This window comes from Vipera ursinii, assembly GCF_947247035.1.
Source record: "Vipera ursinii genome assembly, chromosome: 2".
Taxonomy (NCBI): domain Eukaryota; kingdom Metazoa; phylum Chordata; class Lepidosauria; order Squamata; family Viperidae; genus Vipera; species Vipera ursinii.
The window spans coordinates 175,984,856-176,010,898 of NC_139513.1; the positions used below are offsets into that span (position 1 = coordinate 175,984,856).

The 26,043-nt window shown below is 42.9% G+C and overlaps 1 protein-coding gene across 1 annotated transcript; it reads right to left on the bottom strand.

Annotated features, from left to right (window-relative positions):
• Positions 1–1,603: 1,603 nt before the first annotated feature.
• LOC310634432 (phospholipid phosphatase 3-like) lies at positions 1,604–24,692 on the bottom strand. Its single transcript, XM_083352815.1, has 7 exons — positions 24,305–24,692; positions 23,510–23,748; positions 13,544–13,701; positions 12,823–13,103; positions 10,416–10,473; positions 7,750–7,926; positions 1,604–2,604 (listed from the first exon to the last, which is right to left on the bottom strand). Exons 2-7 carry the CDS (start codon positions 23,688–23,690, stop codon positions 2,503–2,505), a joined length of 957 nt encoding a protein of 318 aa, XP_083208941.1. The 5' UTR covers positions 23,691–23,748; positions 24,305–24,692; the 3' UTR covers positions 1,604–2,502.
• Between the last annotated feature and the right edge of the window lie 1,351 nt (positions 24,693–26,043).

The following is a 26,043-nucleotide window of genomic DNA, read 5'->3' on the forward strand; positions in this document are numbered from 1 at the left end:
AACCTGGATTGTGATCACATTACCACACTCTGACACTTGACACATGTGAAGACAGTCACAAGTCACTTTTTTCAGTGACATCATAACTTTGAACAATCACTAAAGAAAATGGTTGAACTAGTCTCTGCTTCCCTCCACAATTTATGGTTCCAATATCTTGCCTGCCTGGAGTCATGCTTAAAAGGTAATCTCGTACAGGACCTTTCTGAGTAATCCACTGGGATCAGTGCTTATTAGACGTAAGTAGCAGGTTAGGATTTATTTTCTGAAAAACAGAAGCAGACAAGCAGCAACAGTGGTGGGGTTTGGTAGGATAAATATTAGGGATGCAAGATTTTTCAAGGTCATTTTGGGTATTTGTTTTAATGGGAAAAAAAACATAGTTCTTGTGCACTTCCCCTCTTCAGGCCTCCGAGTTCAAAAATTGGTGGCTTCAGAGATTCCCAGAAAGGGATTCACAAAAGCTAAACAGGTCAACTGTTAAAGAAATCTGTGGATTCTTTTGAGTGTTTGGTGATGCAATTTCCCTTTCATGATGCATATGAGCAGAAGTGAACCAGTCATACCTGGACTGCATTCATTGCATCTAAAAGTAAATCTTTACTTTCAAGTAGGTTTAGCAGTGCAACTAAAGAGGTATTTGTAAACATACTTCAGTATGTTGTAACGATCTCCCAGTTTTAAGTGGAGTTCAAAAGCAAACTACAGGCACCCAGAATAAGAATTTAATGGATATAAACATTGTCCCCGTTTTGGCTTACTCTTAAGCAAAATAGCCAACACCAACAAAATGTTGAAGCGTCATTAAACCAGATAAGTCTTTCAATTCTATCAGTTGTTTGTTTTTTTGGTTTCTCTGCCATCCACCCTTGTCTACTAACAATTAGTGAACATAATCATTGCTCGATAATGTTGTGAATATCCATCCTTTGTCTTCTACTTTTCTAAATTTGGACCTTAAATTTTCCCTGAATCTGTAAATGCTTCTCTCTTCTATGCTTTCCTGCTTGCTTCACTGAAAAGGCTAATAATTATTTATTTTTATTTATTTTAATTCCATTTATATCCCGCCCTTCTCCGAAGACTCAGGGCGGCTTACAAACTTAGCAGTAGCCTCCATTCTATGTATATGCCTGCTTATTAGGGCTTTCACACAACCCCCAAGCGGCATTATTACAAAGTCAGCTTAATTGCCCCCAACAATCTGGGTCCTCATTTTACCTACCTCGGAAGGATGGAAGGCTGAATCAACCTTGAGCCTGGTGGGATGCGAACCTGCACTAATTGCAGGCAGCTGGTGTTACTTAAGGAGGCATTAGCCCACTGCTCCACCAAGGCTCTGTTGAGATTCTGATAAGATTCTATTCATACAATCTCTTCTGAGACCCAAGTTCTTTGGCCAGCACTGCAGCTGTTTCCAGTGAAGTGTGATTAGAGAGAATCACAGCTGGAAAGAGATTACATATCCTTAGAACCACAAAGTTGTCTTCAATGAAAGCTAAATATGTTAGGAATGTATCCTGTGTCAGATACCAAAATCCTACATATATTAATAGTAAAGAAAAAGAGATTGGCTCATTTTTAGCACTCCACACACTTGGCTGAAAGGAATACTCTGAAATCCAGAAAAGGTTATTTCAGGTTTACAAACTAACTTTTACCCAGGTGCAACCATTAAATTATGTGATTGTCAGTACCATTTATTACAAAAACATCTTTAACATTATAAGGGGTGGAAGAGATCAGGTTTAGAAGACAGAAAGGTCTCATCAGGTCTTTTGTGACTTTTTCTATACCAGTTTACTGCAATCTAGCACCCATGAGATAGGTTAGGCCTGTAACACCTTCAGTTTTTTAGATTTGGCTGCACAGCTGGCAGATGCTATCTCAACCTAATTGGAAGATGCCTAGAGTGGTTAGGTTAGGTACTTTCTTCCCACCTATACTTTCAATTACCTTTCAAAGCAGTAGAAATAAAACCACAGGTGCTAAATATTCCACAGTTGTTATCCTTCTCCAAGCACCGTCATCTGAGTGTGTACTACTACTTCAGGGATGAGATCACCTCAATATCAGTGAAGAGGAAGGGCGCATCTTCCTAAATAATTCTGGTTTTTAAAAAGTGGATTTTGTGTTCTAAAGGAAAGCCCAACAGGAATGGACATTGGTGTTTTCCAATAGGAGAGAGGCTCAAGAAGATGTGTGGAGTGGTCTAATGTTTTCCCATCTCAATGAAAACCAGGCTGCCCTGCCTAACACTCAGAGGAAGGGGAGATCTTCAGCGCACCACTTGCTGTTCCTCCTGGTGCTTCTATCAATTGATGTAGTGGTGGCCATTGATCCAACAGGGACCAGTGCTTCCAAGGAGCCCCAAGCTGGTTGTGACTGTGCCACTGTGCCAATGCAGTTTGTACAGCTGTGAATGCCCAGCCAATGGCTCAGTTGTTTGAGGTCCTGCAGCTAACAAAACAGAAGTAGTCTCTGTCTATCTTTGAGTCTTTCCTAGCAATCTGTCTGGTGGTCTGAGCTGGGACTGTCCAAGATGCTTGACGGTACAGGATGAGGCTGCTGCTTGTAGTGAAACATGCTGGAAATATAGAAAGCCTGCAAAGGAAAAGATGAGAAAAATGGCATAAGAGAGCCAACCACTTTAGAACAGTAACTACTAAAAAGGTCAGCACAGTTAAGAGACAACATCCAAGTCCACTATTATTGCACTGAGTCTACAGTTTAAATCTTTGGCCAAAATGGTCCCTTCCAACATTCTGGTACGGCTACTAAGTATTCCCAGTTTCTGATTTACTGGCTAGGCTATTAATATCAGAAATAGAAGACACTGATCAAAATGTTATGAATTTCAAATTTCCATAAATTTGCTTTCAGTTTGTGTCTTCCTAAAAACATTCACAATTTTCTGAATTTCAGTAATCTCAGCCTTGTGATCCCTTTGCTGTGCTGGAGGCAGATGGGAGGGGCTGGAATCACGCAACCAGGGTAGGAAATGGAATGAGTTCCTCCAGGCTGTCTACAGACAATACTTACAAGGGTGTGTGTTTCCTGGCAGTTGTGCTAAGCCCTGTGACTTTGCTCACTTCCCAAACCAGTTCCTTCTAACTCAGCTAGCCATCGTCAATTTTCTCCACAACATAGCAACAGAATCCTTATGGATTTTAAAGAGCAGGAAAAGATTAATGAAAAGGGGCGAGTGAAAGAATTAAAGAACCTATCATAGAAAGAACAGTGAAGGCATTGGGGGGGATATGTGAGCTGGAGGGAAAACAGATAAAGAGGGAGAGAGCATTTTATGAAGTGATACATGTCTGATATAGGTTAAATATTCAGTCCCCTCTTATGTTTAGAGCAGACTTCATGCAGATTATATTCAAATAATGTTATGGGTACTACAAATAGGACAGGCAGAAGAACCTTATTTTTCCTTATAAAGGTAAAGTTTCCCTCGCACATGCATGCTAGTCATTTCCAACTCTAGGGGCCGGTGCTCATCTCCGTTTCAAAGCCGAAGAGCCAGCGCTTGTCTGAGGACGTCTCCGTGGTCATGTGGCCGGCATGACTAGATGCCAAAGGCGCACGGAATGCTGTTACCTTCCCACCACAGTGGTCCCTATTTTTCTACTTGCATTTTTATGTGGTTTCGAACTGCTAGGTTGGCAGAAGCTGGGATGAGTAACAGGCGCTCACTCTGTTATGCGGCACTCGGGATTCGACCTGCCAAACTGCCGACTTTCTGATCGACAAGCTCAGCATCCTAACCCACTGAGCCACCGCGTATTTTTCCTTAGCTAAAGATTCACTGCCACAATGTCTACTAGCATTGACAGCTCGAAAAGTGAGAGAAGACGATTAGCAGACCAATCAATAGCAATTTTCTATAATAGCCAAATGAAACCTGGACACAAAAAATCTGCTGGTGGGCAAATGGGAACATAGGTCAGTGGCCTTTGAGCCGAGCTTGTGTGTGTCTAGGAACATCAGATCCATGTCTGACCTTTGAAACAGGATACAACACCGGATGAGCTGTAATACATAGTTGCGCAATCAGCATGTAATTATGTATTTAGTATGTAAAAGTATTTATTAGCTGGTCCAAAATAAGGACTAACTCTTGCACAACCCTGCAAACCAGAAGCATGTCTGTGGGCTTTCCTATGAGAGCAGAACTAACACATAAACAGCAATTGGTTGAAGAATCAGTTCAACTGCAAATTAGGAGTTATCATATCTGGGCTGTAAACATCCAGCAACTATTAAGATGGGAAGACAATCTTAGAATTCTCTGAAAATCTTAGCTGCATCCAGATATTGTGGCCATCCAGATATTTTTAGTCCAAACACAATAGCCTTACTTGAAACAATTTCAAGCTTGCTTGATCAAATACACTTGTGCAGGTAAGAGCAGAAGCAATGCCCTGTTGGATTGGCGAGCAGCCTTTACCCACAGCAGCCAAGATGCCCAGGACTCTTCCAGCAGAATGCCTTCAGAGGCAACCCCACAGCTTTGGAGCCTAATAGCCATTGATCCCCATTTACTGATCCAACCCTTTTTTGAAGCTAGCCAAACTGGTAGTCAGCACCACATCTTGTGCTAGTGAATACCAAAGTTTAAATACATGTAATGTAATCCCCCTGCCTTTGTCTGCCCCAAATCTTGCAGCATTCAGTTTAATTAGATAACCTCGGGTTCCAGTATGGGGAAATGTCTTCTTTTTCCAAACCATGCATAATCTTTTAAACCTCCTAGTCTCTTCCTTTTTAGATTAAAAAACCACAAATACTGCAACCTTAGCTCATAGGGAAACTGCTCCACTCCCTTGATCATTTTAGTTGCCCTCCTCTGAACTTTCTAGATATTCTAGATGTGGTTACACCATTTATTTATATAAGGGCATTAATATATTGGATCACCATTTACAATATTGTTTTTTATTATCACCATCATGCTGTTCTCCTTTATTTTACAGTGGATGTACAGTACACCCCTGACTACAGGTAAGTTTTTCTTATCTGCCTTTCCTCCACCAATTGCATCCCTCCAAAAACACTGTAAAATGAATCAGGATGGAAAAAACCCATTGGCCCCAATATCTTCATAGACAAATAGAGAGTTAATCCTGGGTTTCTGATCTTAGTCCAATATCCTATATCACTTGGATTCTCTTAAAAAAAGATCATGCAAAATAAAAAGGAAAGTATAACACTTACTTAACTTGCACAATCTGCACAGATTCACTTTATTTTTGATTACATAGAACATTATAGGATTTAGTATAGAATTAAAATAAATAAGGTCAGTCTCTGCATATAAGAACATATAAGAACATCTGTCCACTTTCACATCCGCTGGGCTACATCTTCCATTGTACCCAACCCATCATTGCTGGTTTCTTCTCCTGACCCACCCTGCTCTTTTTTTAGCTTCCAAAGGGAAGCCCTTATCTCTTGCTTTATTTTGGCAATACCTCAGTTGAAGTTAAGGGAAGTTGTTCTTAAGCATCATCGCCACACAGGCTCCCTACTGCCCAATACGGCTAACTTGGTCACCTCTTCTTTTCCAGTGGCACAGTCAACAATGTTTAGTCAAATAGGAATGACCAATTTTCACCATCCTCACAGTTGCTGCAAAAGTGGCCGGAAGACTGTCAATCCCTGCCTGTGGGAATGTGAATACACCATTCCTATAGAAGTCCTTTTTGGGGTGGGGGACTACTCTACAACTTTGTTTCAGCAGCCAGATCAGAGGGCTAACCCTCAGTTTGGGTGTCATAGGACCTAAAGATGCTTAAAAAGTAAACCTCTTAAATCCAATGCTAATTAGACTTTGCATGACATGCTTCCCTGTAGCCCCCACCTCCATTAAATGTGTTGGGCAAACAAGGCCAGAGTTCATGTTAAGGGAGGAATAGGTAAACCAGCCTTTCAGAGTTGGATTTTTCTGCACCACACAAATGAAATTCAACTCCCCAAAGACTCATGCTGGATGGTGAATTCTGAGAAGTATAAGAGGAAAAAGTACTAATAAACAGGACTTTCAAGATAACACACTTTAATTCATTTTAGATCTTTCTCCTCATGAATGACAGAAAGAACATAGAACAGGGTTGGAAGGGGCCCTGGAGGTCTTCTAGTCCAACCCTCTACTTCAGCAGGAGACTCTATACCAGAGGTTGCCAACCTTTCTAGATTGGTGGCCCAGAGGGAAAGGAAGGTGCAGGCATGGGGCCCCCTGTGCATGAGTGATGCAAACAGGGGTGGTGTGTGTGCATGATGCTGGGAGCGGGCCTATTGCCCACGCAATGCTCGGGGTGGGCCTAGTGCCCATGTGACACTGGAGGTGGGGGCTAGCACCTGTGCAATGCTGGAGGCAGGTCTAGCACCCGCACAACGTTCGGGGTAGGGCTAATGCCCACATGAAGCACCCGCGTGACGCTGGGAGCAGTGCTAGCACGAGTGGGGGTAGTACGCGCACTGGTGGCTAAGAAGCCACGGCCCAGTTATGGGCCGTGGCCCACAGGTTGGGGATCCCTGCTCTATACCATTACAAATGGTTGTCCAACATCTTGAAAACCTCCAATGGAGGAACACTTACAACCTCTGGAAGCAAGCCATTGTTCCACTGAGTGATTCTTTTCACTGTCGGGAAATTTCTCTTTAGTTTTAGGATGGATCTCTCTTCCACCTATTACTTCTAATCCTTATTTTATTAGACCACTAGACATACTTAGTTCCTGCAACTGTTCATCATACAGTTTAGCCTCTAGACCCCTTATCATCTTTGTTCTTCTTCTCTGCACTCTTTCTACAGTCTCAATTTATTTTTTATATCATGGTGACAACACAGTATTCCAAGGGTGGTCTTACTATTGCAGTATAAAGCAGTCCTTTGCGTGATCTTGAAACTATCCCTCTGTTGATACAGTCTATGACTGCATTGGCTTTTTTGGTAGCTGCAGCTTACTGCTGGCTCATACTTAAGTGGTTACCCACTAGGACACCTAGGTCCCACTCACAGTCACTACTGTTGAATCAGGTACCACCTATTCTATACACGTGCATTTAGTTTTTCGTTCTTAAATGTAAGGCCTTACTTTTCTCACCATTGAATTGCACTTTGTTGGATAGGGCCCAAAATTCAAGTCTGTCAAGTCTGTCTTTCTGTGTCTGGAATTTATCTTCCAAAGTTGTCTGCAAATTATATGAAATCCCCTTCTTTCATCTCATCTAAATCATTTATGAAGATGTTGAAGAGAACTGGACCTACGACAGAAGTTTGAGGTACCCCATTGCATGCTTCCTTCCATTTAGATGTAATACTATTGAAGACTACATGTTGAGTGTGATTAGTAAACCATTTGCAAGTCCATCTGGTGGCGATGGTGTCTATCCCACATTTTTCTTCCTTACTAAGGAGTAGATTGTGGTCTATTTTTCCAAATGTCTTATTGAAGTCTAAGTAAACTGTTTTCACATTATTTCCCTGATCCATTAATTCAGTCACTTTGTCAAAGAAGGCAATACGTTTTGCCTGGTATAATCTGTATTTAACATACTCCTAAGGGCTTCTAGTAATAGATTTGCTCTTTTCTAGATGCTTGCAAATCTGTTGCTTGATTATCTTTTCCAGGATTTCCCCAAGTATAAAAGTCAGGTATTGATCTCCTTCTCATTCTCTGAAAGGCAGCCAGAGGGGCAAAAGAGGCCCAGACTGACTGACAAACACAGGTTGTAACTTACCACCCAACAGGCTACAAGTGCTCCTTGCAACAGTCCCACAATCACGTCAGATGGATGGTGCTGATAGTCTGAGATGCGAGTCAGCCCCGTGTATATGGCTAGCATCAATAACACAAATTGGACCAGTGGGCGTAGCAATCGAGCGCCTTGCCAGGTGAATCGGGCCTGCAGGTAGAACTGGGGAGCAAGCAATGAAAACCGAATATTTAGGAAACAGAAGCCCCACATAATTCCCCCCCCACCGCAATCTGTTTAAATCTGCACTCTGGCAGAAGCAATGACAATGATCCAGGAATCTCAGAGCAACACTCCAGAGAAATTGGAAAATTAAAGGAAGGGGCTGGCTAGATTCAGCATCGAAATGCAAATAAATGGAGCTTTTTTGCTTAGCATAATAGATTAACCAATTGATGCCTTATACTGGTAATTAGAAATCTTTCAGATTCTATTATGAAAAAGGAAAGCAAGGATGAGAGCAACAACTTTAACCCTTTTCACCGTCTATATTTTCCAGCTGTAAAAACAATTAATGGCAACATTTTTAAAAACAAAGTTAAGACAATTTATGCAGAACTGAAAATTTTCCAGATTTCATATTGCCTTGAAAATTAGTTGTTCATAACTGCCTTCTACACATGGAGAGCAACACAAATGTGAGGGTAACAGTGGGAGAGTAGTAGACCCTTCTCCTCACCTGCCCTCTTTCCTACATAAGTGTGCTACTGTAGACCCCCTGCATAGGATGACAACAGTGACAGTGGCAGATTTCAGAAAACAGTGCGCTGGACCTATTGGGAAGAACCTTTTCCAACAGCAGAGACGGGGTATTCCGAGCACCTCTTTGCCACCCACTCTGGATGAAGGGCTTAGAGTTTCTGAGTCCGTTTCTTTGGGAGGAGATAGCCCCTTCCTCAGTTTTAGAAAAAGGTCTCAGGCTTGTGGCCTGGTCCATTTCCTCTGCTATTTCCACAAACAACTCACTACTCAACTTCAAACTGAATTCGCTAAAATTGGCTGGGTTGTATAGTACTGCTATTTTATTTCATATTATGTTTAACCATTTATGTTGAAAATTCATACTATAAATCAGACAGTCATGCTGTTTTCCTCCATAATGGAAGTGGCAATTTGGGAGGGGTATTAAGTTCTGCATAACTAGCTTTCCATCCAAATGAATATTAAATATTAATATTAAATCGGTGGAAGTTTGTGGATAGATCTGCCTCAAGACCAGAGCTCAGTGGTGGTAATCTAGAACAGGGGTCCCCAATCTTTCCGGCTCTGCAAACCAGCAGCAGTGGCGGCAGAGGGAGAGGAGATGGTTTTGCACGCACAACTGCTGCTTACACAAAAGGAGCTTTGCATGCTCACTCGCAGCTTGTGCGGCTTGGTTCCCAATGGGCTGTGGACTGGTACCGGTCCGTAGACTGGGGGTTGGGGATCCCTGATCTAGAAAACACATCTCCAAGCTCTTCAAACTTATGCTGGAAATGTAATCAATAAGAAGAACATTTTATCATGCTTGGTGAATGGATAAAAAAAGTCAGGAAATTTTGGACTCAATTACATATAATAATACAGAAGATTTTAAAGACTCGTATGCAATTAAAGCCAGAGTTTGTATTTTGGGATAGAATGATAAGCAGCTGGGAAAAAAATATGGAACCTTGTTTTTTTATATGATGACTGAAGCAAGATTATTATATGTAATAAAGGAGGAAAGATGCGATTTTACCAACAGTGAAGGAATGGATGGTGAAGATGATGGAATTTATAGAGATGGCCAAACTGACTGCTTTAAATTTAAATGTCTAAATATAATGATGATTCAAAACCTTTTATTTGTGGGAAATAGAAAAAAATGATGTTATATGGTATTGAGTACTAGAATAAAAATAATATAGAAATTGTAAACAATGCGATAAACACAAAGTAAGAGGTTATTTTGTATTTATTCTTATAACTGTTGTAAAAGAAAATCAGGTCACTTCTTTATAATTCTTTTTTCTTTTCCTTTGATTACTGCACCTTTGCTTCTGCTCCTTTCTTCTTTCATTTCTCCTTCATTTTAAATATTAGTTCTTGTTAATTTTTATTCTGTATTAATTTTTTGAATAAAATGTATATAAAAAAGCAGAGAATACCTATCTCCCTTCTCTGGAAGACGAATGAAAATATGCTTTCAATGTATTTAGCCAGTGAAAATTCAGAAGCTAAAATCAGAATCTGAAGCAAGAAGAGAGCAGACAAAATACATTTCAGGATGCCTGCTAACTCAGTACCAAACATTTTTTCCTACTAGTCTGTAAAATTTTCTGCTATCTAGAAGGATTGTGTTGCTATGAAGGCTGCCATTCACAAAGGCAAAAACAAAACGAACTCTGAGGAGCTTACTCCTTAAAGCAAACTCTTCAGACGATACATCTTCCAATTGTATTTCCCACACCAGTATAAAGCTTGAGGGTGTTTGCTTTAATGAATAATTTTTAAGAGAGCACCTTGTACCAGTGTCACAAGGCTGTTCCTCCACTGGGTTATGTTTAAGCAGCTACCACAGTGGGCTGCTGCCTGCATGAGTCTGTCTCCTTTTCCCTGTGGTTCATGTAGTGTGATGATCTAGCCTCTTCCCAAACTTCACTTCTGTAAACCTGAAGAGAGGAACTTACCACTAAGTACATCATGGTATACATGGCAAAGGAGGCATGCCCAGAGTAAAAGGATTTTCTGGAAGAGAAAATAAGATATTTCTCTGGAGAGGACATGATATGTACTGCTTAGTTTGGTATACTGACTCCAACCACAAAATCTGTGCAATTTGATCATTGCACAACCTTAATCTGACTACAGTAAACCACCTTCTTCTGATGCCCTTTTCATGATATGATGGCTATCCTGAAAAGCTCCAATCCCACCAATATTAATCATAAGTACCCCAGAACTCAATGCAATTAAAATGCATTATTTTAGGACAGGGGTGTCAAATTGGTGGTCCACAGGCCGCATGCATCATGCACAGGCCATACCCACCCCGGCTCCGCAAAGGCCAAAAACGTCACAATACATCACAATACATTATGTGACACCCGTGTTTTAGGGAGACCTACATGCTCATAATTTTCATTCGGTTGAAAATTTGGACACAGATTAATTTGAGTACACAGAGACAAGATTAATTTGATTACACAACGAAGGCTTCAGAAAGTTCTCTTGGCTGCCATTTAGTGGGCATCCAGATTTCTGTAGCCCAGATAAGATAGCTTTATTTAACAGTTCCTGGAAACAGAGAAAGGGGGAAATATGAGAAAGAGACTCAGTAACTCCATCTTAATTAGGCTAGGTTTAAGTTGATCTGGAGAAGTGCTTTGACAGGCTTCTGAGACTTTTGGTACATTACCCCTCTAGCAATAAAGGTTTTTCCAGAAATCCAAGAGATTCTTGAATTTGCCAGCTTTGCAAGGCTTGATAAGCAGTGAAGGCTGAAGTCAGTTTTGACTGTAGCTTTTGGATCAAGTTAACAATAAAACTGCAATATGATAAATGCATTGTTCTCTAACAGAAGCCTCACTTGATCCATTTTATTTATCAGTCCTCCCTGTTTTTTAAAAGTGTTCTGTCTCCTCCACTTCCATCATGATTAAGCCCACAGCAAATTTATTCAAATCAGAGAAAGCCAGATAGGGATAGAACAGAGAAGTTGGAAAGAGGTAAACTGCAGGTAGAAGATAGATTCTGCACATGTTTCTTTTGCTTCTAAAATGAAATCTGATCCCATTCTTCCTTTGAGGCTGGGATAATGACAGACTGAACGGCACAGACCTCTAGTTCTGACTGGATTAATTGCCCATCATTGTTCCAACTTATACCTCCTCAGTCCAGACATCCTCAGAACTTACACGAAACACATCTGTTGCAGAGTGTTTCAGCAGGAAGAACCAGAAGAGATTAATGGAAATGGCAGAGGAGAAGGCTGAACATCACATCAGGAGAAACATATAATGGTAAAACAAAGAAAAGAGATTTCCTACTCTCCAAAGATAATCTAAGCCTTGGATGGCATAAGAATTGCCTTCTACCTTGTTGGCTGGAACTTGCAGGACTGAGTATGGCAGAATGGGAAATCCAAGGTTTTTCCTTCCTGTTCTATTGGATTTTTGTCTCTTGCAAGGGATATACTACTCACATCCTTCTCCACGGGCATGGACAAACATTTTGCCACTTCTTGAAACTGTCCATCTAATTCAGTAGTCGTGAGTGAACAAAACTTGCCATTTGGGGCAAGAAAGTGGCTGTCTCTCTTTATTACATCAAAATCATTTTCTTTCTTGGATTTAGAGATGTACCCTTCACTTTCTCATTTTTGAGATTTCAGGTTCTTCTCGCTCTCTTATGGTCTGTCCTCCAAAGGACATTTCATGATAAAAGCTAGTGGGGCCCTCCATACCTATTCCAACTTGAGAGATGAACGAGCAGCCTGAGTAGCAGCAGCAGCAGCAGCAAGTACGTTGATTTCAGGTTGATACCCGGCACTGATGCCTGTAGACAGACAACTTCTTGATATCACTTTGGAGGCTGGAGCCTGTTTGTTCTCCATCACAGTCCAGATCAAGCATCGGCACAATTTTGTGGCTGAGTCATGCTTTTTTAAAGCTTTCGAGGCTGCAGTTGCACACATTAATAGATTTTTTTGTTGTTTCTGTTTGGGAACTTTTTGGTGGCTCCAGGGCCTACTAAAAGCTACATGGGACCTGCAGGTTGCTCTCACTTTACACACCTTTGAGCTAGACTTACACAATTCTTATCTTTTCTGGCTAGTGTGACACACTGCCTGGGTTGGAAACTAACTTAGCTGGAGGCCATCAGATCAAGGAAGGTTGCTGCATGCAGCATCAGAAGGAAAAGGGAAAAGGGAGATTCAGTCCATGAATCTTTTTCACAAGCATGCAGCTTGGCTATGATGCCTGTGAAATAACAGGAATAAAAAATACACACAATCCATCACTTTTTCTGTGAATCGTTGTCCATACGCCATTGGGGGGGGGAAGCTGGGCATGGAGAGATTGTCACAATACATACCTGGCCTCCTTTTCCTTAGAGCGGCTACCAGTGCAAATATAGTCCTCCAGGTATCCAGCAGAGCAGACAATGTGAGTGAAATTAGGTTGACAGACAGCCAGAAAATGTGGACGGAGGCGACCTACAGCAACCTTTGCCATGTTAGTGAGCGACTGACCCACACAGCAGCCAAAAAGGAAGGCCCCGATTTCTTTATAGAGGGCAGTCACATAAGGATTGGAGATTGTAGAGCGTGATCTGTGAGGCAGATAATGCACATGGAAGATTTCGCCTATAGTAATCTGCAAGAAAGAACAGAGAAGTTGTTCTACAAGCAATTCTAAAATTTGGAAGTAGACACAGGAGAATAAATGTTTCTTAGGTAATGGGATATGGGATATGCACTGAGAAAGAGAAAAGAGGGATCCATCTTTAATGAAAAAACTACAGAGCACTGATATAAGAGAACATAGAATAATAGTGTCAGAAGGGGCCTTGGAGGTCTTTTAGTCCAACCTATACCCTATACCATTCCAGACATATGGCTATCCAATCTCTTCCTGAAAACCTGGAGGTTTTCAAGAGGGATACAGAGGCCATTATGCTTAACAGGGGAACCTGGTGAAGGAAATGTATCTAATTACACAGTTAATTCTTTGAGCATTTGGCTATGGGAATTCCACAGTCAGGAGTTGTAGAAAATGACCTAGCATTCTTCCCCCTTCCCTCCCTCCTGACTTACTGCTAGGAAGGAGATCAGGGTGCCTGCTGAAATGAGCACTGTGTCGGTGATGGTCTCAGGATGCTGCAGTGGGTAGCTGATGCTACTGTCATTGCAGAAGAAGCCACGACGCACTGGAGAAACGAGGCCAAATTCACAGATGAAGAATGGGATGGACGCTACAGAAACAGGACAATTCTTTTATTTTTTTTCTTTCTTATTATTTTAACTTTAAATTTGCTTTATCTTTTATCAGCATATAAATATACTCACACAACACAGAGTAACAATTCAGTGGAGATCTTAATATTAAGTAATTAGCTTAAGACTGAAACCATTATCATCTATCTGATCACATGATATGAGTTGCAGCAGTTCTTTTTAGTGTTATATTTACATTTGGATGGAAAAAACCAAATTTTATACTTATAATATTGACATCCTAAATGATAATTAACGTTGATATATTTTTCCCTTTCCTTTCTCTATATGCCAGCTAAATAATGTAATGGTAATAATCCCTAATCATATCATATAAACATCACAATGCAATGTATAGAAAAATATAAACAATGAGGCAGATATAGAATACCAATCTAGTTAAAATCATCAGTGCTAGTAAGGTGTGGGGTTTGCTCTCAATTTAAATTCTAGCGCTCTCAGTGTGGGTGGGAATTGTCCCGGAGGTCCTTTGGTCAGGCCATTTATTGTTAAGTTACTAGAACTGATGATGTTACCTGGTTTAGTAATGAAACATCTGCAAGAAAACCACCAAGCTCAGAGAGCACCAAGGACCCCACACCAAGGGAAAAAGAAAAAAAACCCGGTATTTTCCTAGTTTGGTGCCTTCCGGAAGTATAAATGTTAGCTGTCATGTATTGAGGGCAATTCTAGTTCTTATGTTTTATTAAAGTATACTTTCTTATGATCAGAATAAGACATTGATTCATATAAATACAAAATTAGCCTAAAAAGAGCCTTGGTGGGGCAGTGGGCTGATGCCTCCTTAAGTAACACCAGCTGCCTGCAATTAGTGCAGGTTCGCATCCCACCAGGCTCAAGGTTGACTCAGCCTTCCATCCTCCCGAGGTAGGTAAAATGAGGACCCAGATTGTTGGGGGCAATAAGCTGACTTTGTAATAATGCCGCTTGGGGTTTGTGTGAAAGCCCTAACAAGCAGGCATATACATAGAATGAAGGCTACTGCTAAGCTTGTAAGCCGCCCTGAGTCTTCGGAGAAGGGCGGGATATAAATGTAATAAAAATAAAAATAAATAAATAAATTCTCGGGGGCCTGGCTGATCCCCGGTAAGCAGACAGATATAGTCCCTGTCTAGGCTAAATTAATCCTCTAGAAATGAACAGCCAGCATGTATTGCTTGCTTTGAGAAATGCAAAATGCTGCACTGGGGTGGAATAGTGTTGGGGAGGGGGATACACAGCGAGAGAGTGTCTACATAGATATGAAATACATCCGACAACATTCTTGTATCTCACAGGACCTTCCTCCAAGTATGCAGTACCTGTAACCGACATTTCGCTAATAAATAATACATGTAAGAATTTTAGAACACAGAACAGAGCTTGGCAGTGTGGGACAAGGAGGTCTTCTAGTCCAACACCCTGCTCAAGCAGGATTTTCCTTTGGAACTTTAAAGTAAGTCTCTCTCTATATGCTATATGGTGGTTTACTCATTTCTGACCTATTCCTTCTGTTGAGACATATCTACTACCTAAACCTGCATTAGGTTTGAGGACAAGCACTTCTGCAACTTAAGTTCTCCTCTCTCCCTGAATGCAGCTGCAAAACAGTTACAGTTTTGATTTACTACTTAAGATGTCATCTGATACTAATCTGAGACAAGCCTCAATGCATACATTTTACCATGGTTTATTTCAACAACCACGGCTTAAGACTAACAATAGTTTATCTGGGATGAGGTGACAAGGCTGACTGTAGTTTAAGAAAAGCAAAACTTATGGATTCTTCGCTGAGCTTCATTGGAAAAAAGGGAGCAATAAGCCTGTGGTTCACCATCATAAAATGCAATTAAGTAATTAAATGTATACAAGGTAGGCTATTATTATTAGACTGAGGGAACGAAATGAAGTTGCGGTTTGCTGAACCACAGTGACTGGATTTACATGGCATGTAAGTCCAAATCAAACCAACCCCACTGTAGTTGTATTTCTTCTCTAGGTCTCATATGTTTTTCCTCACTTGCAGCTAACTAAGCAAGGTGGTGAATGCATCTCTGCCTCATTCAGCCAAAATAATCTTTTTGCTTTCAAGCTTAATGCTGAAGAAAAATAAAGTGAGTTTGAGGAATGGCTTACATTTGTGAGAAAAAGTAGCTCTAATTGATGCCTACTGATTACGTTCTGGTTAGCTAGGTCAGATATAAGCCTAACATGCTGCAATTTGTTTTCTCCTTGGTTAGCTTTCTATTAGCACTGAATCCTGATCATGATTCAAGGGATTGTATGTACAAACCAAGAAAATGGGCTTATTTAGCAATCTAGTTAAGCGTAGTGTCTGAGTGGAGACATAATGTTACCAAAAGCTTCCCCACAATTCCAAACCACATTAAAAAAAGGAACAAATGAGTGGTTGGATGCTTTGAAAAAGCAAAATTAGGTAGGTGGGAAGCTAACCCAAATCATGGGGAAAGAAATATGAATGATGACAGAAGCAAAATTTGCTGCTGAAAGGATGATGGTTTTATAATGTGATTGAGGGAGTCTCTATCCTAGTTCACACCTTGTGCTTTTTAAAATCATGATTTGTTGAATAAGGCTTGCTCAACATGCTATGCCTAAATAACCCTCATAAGATGTGAAACTAACCAGTGTTTTTGTTTTATAATTAATTGGCTGTCCCGGGTATTACTACACTTATATGAGAAGAGGCTTTTTTACGCTCTTGAACACACCCTTCTCATAAAGCAGACCAGTGCTTCTCAACCTTGGTGAATTGGAAGATATGTGTACTTCAATTCCCAGAATTCCACATATCTTCCAATTTGCCAAGGTTGAGAAATGCTGTCATAGAGCATAGACTTTACCACGCAAGGCTCCTCTTCCATCAACAGCTACCTTGAGAATGATCTTATGGCATTCTTGACAGGGGGACTTGGCTGAAGAGAAAGGGGGAAGGACAGGGAAAGTGTGCTTAACATTAAGGAGGTTTCTGAGTGCCATTTTGGATCTGCATGCTACTCTCGCTAGGGTAGCTTCCTTCCCCACCCCATTTTCAAAATAACCTTTTGCTTTTGTTTAATTATATAGTTTTTTAAAACTGTTTTCAAAGTTAACGTATCAGAAAGCACACCTAAGCAAAAAACTCAAAAGACCAGAACCAGAGACCTAGAATTAGATACTAGAAAAAGAAAGGTGAGGCCTGCTCCCCCTTGAGAGCTCCTGAACATATTTCTTCATTAAAATGCAAATGAATCTACCCTTCCCCCCCAGCGGTGGCTCAGTGGGTTAGGACGCTGAACTTGTCGATCGGAAGGTCGGCAGTTTGGCGGGTCAAATCCCGAGTGCCGCGTAGCAGAGTGAGCGCCTGTTACTCGTCCCAGCTTCTGCCCACCTAGCAGTTCAAAAGCATGTAAAAATGCAAGTAGAAAAATAGGGACCACTACGGTGGGAAGGTAACAGCGTTCCGTGTGCCTTTGGCATCTAGTCATGCCGGCCACATGATCATGGAGACGTCCTCGGACAAGCGCTGGCTCTTCGGCTTTGAAACGGAGATGAGCACCGCCCCCTAGAGTCGGAACGACTAGCACGCATGTGCGTGCGGGGGAACCTTTACCTTTACCTTTTAGCTAGCAGTGGGGTTTTAGGGATGACATGTTGATTATCTGGGGCGTGGCTAGTAACAACCCCTGATCCTTTGAGGCCATACACAAGCCTGCCTCACACGTTTCAGTTATGCCAATACCTGTCTTTTCAATCTTTTGATTTTATTTGATGAGTATTGCTAAGAAGCTACATATTCCTTTTGCATTATCCAAATTTTCCTCCTACCCCCTTTCTTAATTTTCTGAAGGTCTTGCTTGCTAGCTCACAAAATAAACTTTCCATTTTCCCACAATAGTCATCTCTTGCAATCATCTCCCTCCCCCACCCACAGCTCCCCTTATATGGTGCCCCAGCCCTGCCATGTAGGTAGATCTTCCTTGGCACTTGGAGGGAGCTATTAATATCCACTTCTTTTGGCGCCGAGGTATTCCCATTGCCTCCCTTGGCCAACTGCCCAGGTGCAGCCCTAACAAACAGTGAGACTGGCCGAGCGGTTCCACCAGGTTGAAGATCCCCATCTGAAGAACTGATTGGATTCACACAATCCAATCACAATGGCACAACATGTTCCATTTTCTGCATAAAACAAAGCAGATGGGGGACCTGGTTTGCTTGTGGTTTTTTGTTTGTGTGTTTCACTCTCCTCTAATAGACTCACTAGAAATGCAAAACAAGAGCAGCTAAAAAGTGGGGAAACAAAGTAAGCCAAACAACCCATGATTGTTGTGCTTCTTTGCAAGACAGATTCCTCAACAAACCATGATAGAAACAATCTGCAGCTTAGCAAAATGCATGTATCCAGCCTTCAACTACAAAGCAATTATCTCCTACAGTTCAACTGCTCAACAAAAGGGGCCTGCTCTGAGCTCTGAGTGACACTCCTTTGACATTGTATTTGGCAGGGTGTTACTCCTGGTCTCTGAAAACAGGCAGCAGCCTGTCCGCCCACCTCCCACAGCAACACCCAGGAGAGCAAGACTCAGCCTGTGATGTCTTCCCTCTTCAGGGAAGGAGGAGAAGGTTCATGAAGAACTGAAAGTAGGAAAGCAGTAGAGGGGAGGCTGGAGGAAGCCCACAAAACTGGATTGGGATCAGCTGCAGAAACAGAAGCAGGCTGGAGTTCCAGCTGAGGATAAAACCAGGATCTTTCTTCTCTGGGAACAGGTTTTGCCTACCTACAACTTGAACTCCGCTTGTCCCAAGTCAACCTGAGCTTTGCTAGCTGCAAGTACTTCTGGGTCAGCACATGAGGGACAATCCAATTCTTATCTGAGATACTTTCTGGATGCCTCTTCCTGCCTAGCAGCCCACCCACCACCACTGAACAAACCTTGTTACAGTATCACTGCCAGTCTGCCAAATTGCCTGCAACTTGAACTCTAGCTCCTTCCAGATCTCTGTCAAACTCTGCAGATGAACTAGTGGCCTAAACAAGTCAGCTCCTTACTAGCCATCCATATCAATCCATCCAGACAACCTTGGTGCAAATCTCCTTCTTAGGGTCTGGTCAAATTTTCCAACAACCTGGCTTCTAGCATCTACCTAATGCTGGCCTAAAATTGTCTAGAGTCATAAGATGACTATTGATACAACATGATGGATGAAAAGATCCCCAATTTCCCAGTGTTCCAGAGTTATAGGAAAGATCATCCAAACTTCCAAACCGATCTGCTTTCCAGACAAAGCTTAGTTTTGCCTTTCACCCAGATCTGTCCCAAAGTCATTAACTTATCTGCCTCTGACTATAGATACAATTGCCTGGGAATAATAGACATTTATAAAATTATGAAGAAACTGGATGGAAAATTTCTAATATCCTTTTCAAAGTATTAAAATTCAAGAACCAATGAAATGTATGAAAAAGATTCAGGACTAGCTTCTACAAACAACATATCATATGGTGCACATTATTATTATTATGCAGAATTCTTGTTTTATTATTTGATAATGGACACGCAGACAGAAAAACTATCCATCACAGAGGTCAGCAGCAATAACTTAAAATGAATCTTACTCATTCAAAGTGTTCCTTGATATTTCAGATCCTGGAGGGCAGCAGCTGTCTTGTGATTTTTCTAAAGCGGCCATTGCTGAACAATTTCCAATTTTTTAAAATAAATGTTTGCACATGCTACTGGTAATAGTTTGACAGTATACTGTACCACACGGGAGAACTATTTCTGAATGAAATCTAAAACCAGTGTGCCTATTTCCATCTGACATATGGTAGTCAGTGTATCATCGTCTATCTCTGTGATGTTTATGAAGTTTCCACTCCTAATTCCTACACAAAGGAGAACCAGCATGGTGAATACCTTTGGTCGCAAAAGCAGGCTTTATACTGGGGATAAGGGGTTCTTAAGGAAGCATTGACACTTACTTAAGCCTATTTTCTACAGCGATGAAAGATATTTTGGTGTCTGAGATGGAAAGTGTAGATCCCATCTCCTACGACTTATGAACACGTATAGGGTTCTAGGAAATTCGTCTGCAAAGTCTAATTCAAAGTTGTTCCAAAGACAATAGCTACTCTGCCTAGGGACAAATCAGATTTCCCCACCCATCAAGCTGTGATTAAATATACCTAGAATCAGTTAATCTTACTTTATTTCCTTTCTGCATTCTCTTCTAAGCTGCTTGTCTGACATTTGTTGTGTATCTATTAAAAGGGTATTTTCCTAATGAATCTAATTAGGCTGCAATCCAATATTGTTGGAATGCTTCCAGAATTCCCAGAGGGAATTCCTAATTATTAAACTACATTGAAAAATAAAGCTACGTAATATGCAGTTCTCTCATTCAGACCCCTGATCTTGTTTACAGCTAATTCTGTGGGAGAAGAAAATGGGTATTTTCCTAGCATCCATTCCCCCCCCCCCCCCCCGCTTCACATGTAAAGATAGTGTCACATTTCAAATGCGGTCACATACTTTATAGCTTGTTCTGCCCCAGTTGTGAACTGAAGTGATACCTTTGATCTCTCAAATCTACAACTAGCCACTAAAAATTCATATCTGCCAGGAACTCATTAGGTGACCTCAGGTGATTTCTTCTCTTAGCCTTATCTGCACGATGGGGATAACAAGATTGTTCTAAGAATTACAAGATAAAAGATCTGAAGGTCTTTGAATACTTCAAAGCAACCTCACAACCTGATGTCTCCCTAATGGCTTGGAACACCCACTCCCTTAAAGTATGGTTAGGATGGGTAGGCGTGCTGGTTGGGGAACACTGGAGTTGTCCTTATCTGGACAATGTTCTATACTTGCTTGTGATTATTATTAAAAACAGGCTCCCTTGAAGAGGTTAAAGTCCCCCAAGACAGGATTCCTTCAAGCCAGTGAGTGAAAACTGATATCTCTACAATGTCAGCAAACAGTGAAAATAATTCTTTCCCTTTGCTCCAGTCTGTCTTTCTTGTCTTTCCCCTTTGCTTTCTCAGGCTCCATGTCAACTTGGAACACAACAGACCATCCAGTGTGGGCTAGGTTTTCATATCAGAACTTTTTACCTAAAAAAATTAAATAAAAGTGAAATACGGCTTCTCTGGAGACCAACCAGGTCACCTTTTAAATCCTTTAGGAATTCCCCCCCCCCAAAAAAAAAACCTATAGTAACAGCAGGGCACACACACAAATGACTGCTCAGAGCTATCATCCCCATTAGCACTGTGGCTGGCCTCAGCTTTTGTGTTTTGAAACACAGCACTTTAGCCTTCAAAAATGTACAACATAGCTTGGAAAGAAAGAAAAAAGTGGCTTATTGAAATGCAAAAATGGAATATCCCCCTGGAATGAGGAGATAAGAATTTAAATAAGGTCTCCTGCCTTAGGCGGAGGATTGGACTAGAAGACCTCCAAGGTCCCTTCCAACCCTAGGAGTCCCTGTTTCTATTTCTATAATTCCTCCCCAGCTAGACCTTGTGCCATTCTGATGAATGCTCTTTCTGATGGTCTTACATCTGTCTCCAAGCACCAAACACTTCTCTGTGTACTGAGCACACTCTTGTCTTTCTCACTGGCTGAAACCCTGCCAGACGGTGGCTGAAAAGGGAAGAAGCCAAAATTTTCTGATGGACTGGATTTAAACTGAGCCTTCCCTCATCAGCTCTGTCTGAAAGTTCCCTTATTATTCTGGATCATCTAGCATAAAATTGAGGCTGTTTGTGAGCACAAAACCTGGTACAAGAGCCTTGGTGGAGCAGTGGGCTAATGCCTCCTTAAGTAACACCAGCTGCCTGCAATTAGTGCAGGTTCGCGTCCCACCAGGCTCAAGGTTGACTCAGCCTTCCATCCTTCCGAGGTAGGTAAAATGAGGACCAATTAAGCTGACTTTGTAATAATGCCGCTTGGGGGTGTGTGTGAAAGCCCTAATAAGCAGGCATATACATAGAATGAAGGCTACTGCTAAGCACATTGATTTGTGCTTTAGATTGTAAGCTGCCCTGAGTCTTCGAAGAAGGGGCGGGATATAAATGGGATTAAATATATATATTTCTACAGGGCAGAATCAGATGTTACCAAAAGGGGCCCAACCCTCATTTGTTATTAATATCTGTGTGAATTTGTGGATAGTTGCAGGGAGTGACCTATGGGAAAGGGTTTCAAACTTCTTTCCTAGGTATTTCACCCCCCCACCCCTGACAGCTAGGCTTAAGTATGAGAAGAGTCCAGCAGAAGGTGGGGGGAAATCAGTGGGTATAGCGAAGAATTAAAATTCTGCTTGCTGTGATTGCTCATTCTTCTCAAGAATTTGTTCTCGTCTCCCTACAATTATTAACCAATAAGAAGATCATTAACCAGAAACGTTCTGACTTCCAAACAGCTACCTCCCCTTGAATAAAGGCGAAGGAACCTGTACCGGCGGGTCCTTAGTACTCCTAAAAGTGCCATACTTACCAATGGCTATACAACTGGCTTTCCTGGCAGATCTTCTCAACCTTCAAGGAGCCATTCTGTAGGCTCTTTCTGTGTTAGTGAGAAAGCAATAAATATCGGATACTTATCTCATTGGAGGGGAGAGTGGGCAAAGTGGCATCCATTACAATCTCTCCTGATACTGCCACATGGCGCCCACTCACTGTTGCTGCTTTCCCAACAGCAACCTCTATAGCAGAGCACTTGCAGAGCAAGAAAGTGGAAGTGAACCTGATAACTCAGTGTCATAAACTTAACACCCTATCAGAAAGCTATTTCAGAAGACTTAACTTTGCCCAAGAGCTGTTTGCTCCGTCCCAGCCATGGACCACTATGATTCATGGTGACAACATTTCCACAGCAGCTGCTAGGGACTAAATTAAAGTCCTCTGTGGAGGATTAAATGAATATCTGAGCAGCGGTTTCAGCTGCCTATTCCAACTTTGTTGGACCGATGTAAGACATAACAGCTGGGCATGCCCAGTTGGAGCACCCAGTACTGGTTACTCTGATTCTTCCATATGATAACAAGTTTGGTACTGCATTACCAGATCCTCAATTATCCAAAACCAATATAAAATGGACTGACCCATAAATTAAAAGGTAAAGGTAAAGGTTCCCCCGCACATGCGTGCTAGTCGTTTCCGACTCTAGGGGCCGGTGCTCATCTCCGTTTCAAAGCCGAAGAGCTAGCAGTTCGAAAGCACGTAAAAATGCAAGTAGAAAAATAGGGACCGCCACGGTGGGAAGGTAACAGCGCTCTGTGCGCCTTTGGCATCTAGTCATGCCGGCCACATGACCATGGAGACGACCCATAAATTAGGCATGTACAAATGACCAGAGATGAAAACAGAAATGATTCAACTTTTGTTTTCTAGATTTTCAGATAAAGACTAATTCAACTGCAAGAATCCTTCAACACTCCATTACCCACTGGATATGTTGGGCTGCAATCTTCATCATTTCTACACCTGCACAGGATGGTGGGAATTCTAGCCGATATGGTTTTACTCAATGAACGATATCAGAGTGCGGGAAGCTGGAGGTTCCCAGTTCCCCTTGGTTCAGACAAGAAACATGATATATGCAAGAATACCCAGTTATATGGGTAAGGAGGTAGCAGTAGGAGTACAAAATAAGCTGGTCCATCACCTCTATTGCAGAGAAGTTGATTATTTAATTCCTTCTCATTTCTCATTCCTCTGTGGCAAAACATCTCTTGATAAACTACTATGTAGAAATTGCAGAGCCCCCATCCTTCACTCACCCACAAGTAAACACACAATATCGAAGGCCACCAAGGTCTTCCTCAGCAATGTTTGTGGAGGAGCAAAGGCAGTGGGCTGGATTCTTGAGCTCCGCACCGTCACCCGGACCTCTCTGTGTTCACTCTGCCACTGTAAAGGCTGCAGGGCCTGATTCTGGAGTTCAGAGTGATTGTTTTGCATGATCTGTTCAGGTCAGTTCGCTTTCTGCAGGATCAAGTTGGATCCAACGTCTTCGCGCCTGCAAGGAAAACAGAATCCAGAGCTTTGGTTCCAGGTGGGGAGAGAGGATTAACTAGGATCCAGGCAGTAGCTCTTGGCAGCAAAATAAGGAAAGCGACGTCGGGCTCGGCAAAGAAGGCAAACCTGGCTTCCCACGGTCCTCGGGCGATTCTGCCCGACCTTCCAAGGGGCCTGGAGGCGGCGAGGTGGACAGGGCGGGGGTGAGGTTAAACCAGCGTTTTCCAACCTTAGGAACTTGAAGATGCGTGGACTTCAACTCCCAGAATTCCCCAGCCAGCATAGCTGGCTGGGGAATTCTGGGAGTTGAAGTCCACGCATCTTCAAGTTCCTAAGGTTGGAAAACGCTGGGTTAAACTACAACCGGTAACTTTTCTCTGCCAGTTATTAGCCCAGCGCGCCCCGTCGCGAAGGAGACGCTTTGCAAGGCTCTTTTTACGTTGGCCCCCCCCTGCGCCACGAGGTGGCAGATCCGGAGGAACCCAGCTGAGGGAACTTTGTGGAGGGAACGGGGCAGCTTGGGCGGCGGCGGCAGCTGCTTCGGGGCAGAGACCCACCTGGCGAACGTCGCTTTCTCCTTCAAAGCCCGCGCGTCCGGGTGGGCGACTGCAGAGCTCTGAGGGGGAAGGAGGAGGGACTCGGTTCTTTCCCGGCGGGGCTGAATCTCGGCTCAAGCTCGAGTCGGTGTCGGCTGGCCTTTCCTCGGCTTCTTGCCTTTCCTTTCCTGACGCGCCCGCTCTACCCTCCCTTCTGCTCGGCTGAGTTGCCGGAGAGTCCGAGCGGGAAAGGAAGTCGCCAGGCGGCCGCGATCCAATTGGCGTCATAGAGCCATCGAATTGGATCGCACGTGCACTTGCGCGTAAGCCCCTCGGCTTACTTCCGAGCCGGTCTGCCGCTGACCTCTTGGGAAGCTGCGGAAAGCAACAGGGAGGGGCGAAGGGCGAGAGCTCGGGGCGGCGCGCCGCGGGTCCCCGAGCCAACCCTCTGCCCCTCGTCGCTGTGGGCCATCGTCGGAAGAGTTCCGTGCCCAGAGCCGCCGAAAGCTTCCCGGGATGGGAGAAACCGCATCGGCCGGCAGCTTCTGGCGGCAGACGCGCTCCCCACGCCTAGCTCCGAGGGCGGGCCTTGTCAGGAGGCAAGGTCAGGTGGCAGTTCTGGAAGAATAGTCCCAATGTTCACCGACGTTACTCAACGCTTTCTTCCCCCTTCTCAAAACCCCATATCCTTGCTCCTCCACTTGGCCTGCGTGGGAGCCAAGCGCACAGCTTGCGTTCGGCTATCTGCTCCACCTGAGCAAAGGTCAGGTGTATCCAATCAAATTATCTGCAGAGTAAGAGAATTGTACTTTAACCCATAAAGGGCACCATGGAGGAAAAACGTACCGATCTTCTTCACTTGTACCTAATCATAGCACAATCCTGATCTGGCAACACTCACTCTCACTCTCTCCTCTCTCTCTCTCTCTCTCTCTCTCTCTCTCTCTCTCTCTCTCTCTCTCTCTCTCTCTCTCTCTCTCTCTCTCTCTCTCTCTCTCTCTCTCTCTCCCCCCTCCCTCCCAGTAATCCTCTGGTATTGGCTTTAGTTTGTTCCCAGCCCATAAGTGAGATGGATTATAAGTCATCTTTATGGTTTCTGCATTTCAATAGTATTTTCCTCCTTAATTTTGACAACCTCAAGGCGTTTAAAATCTGTTAGACCAGGGCTTTTCAACCTTTTCACCCATATGGCAACATCCGAGTACCATCAGTCACCTAGCAAGGTGTCAAAAAACTTGATGACACCCCCCCCAAAAAAGTACAAAAGTAATGAAGTACAGATAGTCCTCGACTTACAACAGTTCGCTTAGTGACTGTTCAAAGTTACAACGGCACTGAAAAAAGTGCCTCCGAAGCCACAGCCAAACAAGACACCTGCCTGCCTGCCCGGCGGCACTCTTCCTCCTGTCCAAGGTTTTCATTGTTGTGAACATTTCTGTTGAGGATTTGCAGTGTGGGGGGGTGGGGGGTGTTTGGTTTTTATTCCCCCCATCTGCTGGGTGGTTGCAGCAGGTTTTGGTCACTTCACATGACCCTGGGACACTGTGACCGTCATAAATATTAATCAGTTGCCAAGCATCTGAATGTAAATCACAAGACCCTGGAGATGCTGCAACATTCCAGCTGATCGGTGCTTCTTCTGGGCTCAGCAGATGTGCCAGGATCAGCGCCGAGCTCCAGCTGGAGCCTGGCGCTGATCCTGGCGCTCCCACTGAGTCCGGACAGCCCCAAAGAAGTGCCAATCATCTGGAAAGTGGTGC

What these genes read in the sequence shown, in the direction of transcription:
- LOC310634432 (XM_083352815.1), bottom strand. Translation starts at nt 23,690, where the DNA reads ATGCAAAACAATCACTCTGAACTCCAGAATCAGGCCCTGCAGCCTTTA. An exon ending in TATTGTGTGTTTACTTGTGG is followed by an intron (nt 13,702 to 23,509) that starts GTGAGTGAAGGA and finishes CTGTTTCTGTAG; the next exon opens with CGTCCATCCCATTCTTCATC. An exon ending in CACTTGTAGCCTGTTGGGTG is followed by an intron (nt 2,605 to 7,749) that starts GTAAGTTACAAC and finishes TTTCCTTTGCAG; the next exon opens with GCTTTCTATATTTCCAGCAT.